This window comes from Arachis ipaensis, chromosome B04 (assembly GCF_000816755.2).
Source record: "Arachis ipaensis cultivar K30076 chromosome B04, Araip1.1, whole genome shotgun sequence".
In the NCBI taxonomy this organism is placed as follows: domain Eukaryota; kingdom Viridiplantae; phylum Streptophyta; class Magnoliopsida; order Fabales; family Fabaceae; genus Arachis; species Arachis ipaensis.
Window position 1 is genome coordinate 130,258,843 of NC_029788.2, and position 2,331 is coordinate 130,261,173.

Genomic DNA, 2,331 nt, shown 5'->3' on the forward strand with positions numbered 1-2,331 from the left:
CAGTGCTAAGCACCGATCATGCGGTGCGAGAACGGAGCTGTTCAATAATCAGATACAAGTGAAAGAGAAATGTTAATATACTGACACTGTATGCAGAAACACAAACTGCAGGCACAACTATGAGTGGCTAAGTTCAAATTTGAGGGGACAGTAAAGGTAATATACTTACTTTCCACGAAGACCCAATGAGATGCCGGCAAGAACAACATAGGTGCCAAATGCCATTAGTGGAATATACAGGTCAGGTGCATTTATGTCATAGATTGGAGGTTTGTAGGAGAGTCTACCTCCCACTGGTTCGGTGATTCTTGTCCAATGACCCTGAACAATATAATATAATACAAAGATAAGGGTAATGCGCGAGGAATAATATAAATTAAGATATTCAAATAAAAAATCGGTGAGATAAATGTGAAAAAAGAGTAACATCACTTCTTACCCGGTGTAGAAATGGGAACAAAACCACCTTTAACTTGTTCCTAACATACTGGTCATTCACTTGAAAGTAGTATTGAGGATCAGAGAAGTACCGACTTATCTGTTATTGAACATCTACAGTTAATTCAAATATAAAACCCCAAATTCAGACTAGAGAGAATATCTACATTTAACATAAGCAAAGATAGCAACTAAAGATCCATTTATCTAGTCAATATGATCTTCAAGATGGATTTAGTTTAGACGTAACCATTATTGAAGCCAAGGTAGGAGAGCATATGCCACATAGGAAATACAATCAAAAGTAAATTACAGAACACTTCAAATACTCTTGTAAAATGTAATATCAAAACCCCATTTACAATAATGCTCAGTTGTGTGCTACAACAGTAGGTATTATTCTGATGATACACTTCTTAGAAATCGGTGACTGAAAATGTTATCACAGCTTTAATAACACTAGCAGTTTTTTTCCAGACACAATTTGAACACATCGAGCTGATCACAGACATACAATCAGATTTGGTATCCGAAGCTTTTTATGAAGGGGGAAAAAGGTGAATACTTCAATGATGATGTCTTCGCATGAAGATGACATTTTGAACCATTAGATGGCCCCGTCAAACATATCAATCCATCGAACGGTTCCCGATGTCATTTTCATGTGAAGACATCATCATTGAAGTATCCACACAAAAAAAATCATTGAAACACTATATGATGTAATAGTTCAAGTACGAATCACTGACTAAAATAAATACTAAAATGGAAATTGTACATACATTGCTTTGAACATACTCAGAGCTTGATCCAAATAATCTTTCTCCATATGCACCCAATCCACCTCGAATGAGTCCTGAACCGGCAGATTGAAATGCATTACCAAATGGATTCGGTTGCGAGTTAGTTGGAGGTTGGGTTTGAGGTACCCCAAGTTGGGGTCTGACATTATTGTACATTCTAACTGCCATGTCAAGAAGTTAAGTAATCAATCAGAAATAGTTATCTTTTGTTTTTCCTGTTCAAGGGAATAATTTATAATGATGCAGAACCCTATAGCAGATGAACTAATTTAAAAGAAATATGAAAAAAAAAAGGTAAAAACATAAACAAACTTAATTATGCAGAAATAACATTAGTAATGAGCAGAAACTAGTAATTAACCCAAAAACAACATTAGTCATGGCATCTAATCTCTCATCACATGAAAATAACCCAAAATATATCATCTAACTAGAAACATGATCAGCTCAAATGGTACCAAGAGTGATATCAGCTCAGATGCAAGATTTTCACTACATCCTAATTCCCCAATTTGTTGACTCCATATTTAATAATTCGTAAAAATTAACACTTTAGCTAACCACTAAAGCAAAACATATATGTAATAATAAATAATAACAATACGATTTAAGTAAGAGGAATAAAGAGCAGATGGAGAGCAATGAAATTGAAGGTTCATCAGAGTATAAATTTCAAAGCTTTAAGGTCAATACATGAAAAGAGAGGGGTGGGGGACAAAAATCTATAACTGATAATCATAACAAGGAGAGGATGCTACAAAAAATTACATAAATAGTGATAGAGGTTGAAGAAGAAGAAGAAGAATGAACCTTCGGCAATGGCGGTGGCAGAGGAATGAGACTCCCTAACTCCCGTTCCCTTTCTCAATTTGCACCGTTTTGGAACCTTCTACTATTCTCTTTCCTTCCTCAGTACCTCTTCTATATTTAAGAGCTTGAAAATGGAAATGCTCGAAGGGCCAAAACCCTTCTTTTCAAAGTTTTCTCTATTCTTTCAAGAAAAGTCAAAAGAAAATAATTTATTACCAACTGAAAAAATGTTAGCCTCCCAAAGTATTATTTAAATTTTATTAATATAAAAATATTAAAA

General features: G+C 34.5%; 1 protein-coding gene across 1 annotated transcript in view; it reads right to left on the reverse strand.

Annotated features, from left to right (window-relative positions):
• The window catches only part of LOC107635514 (protein YIF1B-B), a 3,293-nt gene extending 1,045 nt beyond the window's left edge, over positions 1-2,248 (reverse strand). The window contains exons 1-4 of the mRNA XM_016338998.2: positions 2,052-2,248; positions 1,221-1,402; positions 440-538; positions 170-321 (exon numbers count right to left, since the gene is read on the reverse strand). Of these exons, the coding sequence (XP_016194484.1) occupies positions 170-321; positions 440-538; positions 1,221-1,397 (428 nt within the window). The 5' untranslated portion in view covers positions 1,398-1,402; positions 2,052-2,248. The remainder of the gene's footprint in view (positions 1-169; positions 322-439; positions 539-1,220; positions 1,403-2,051) is intronic.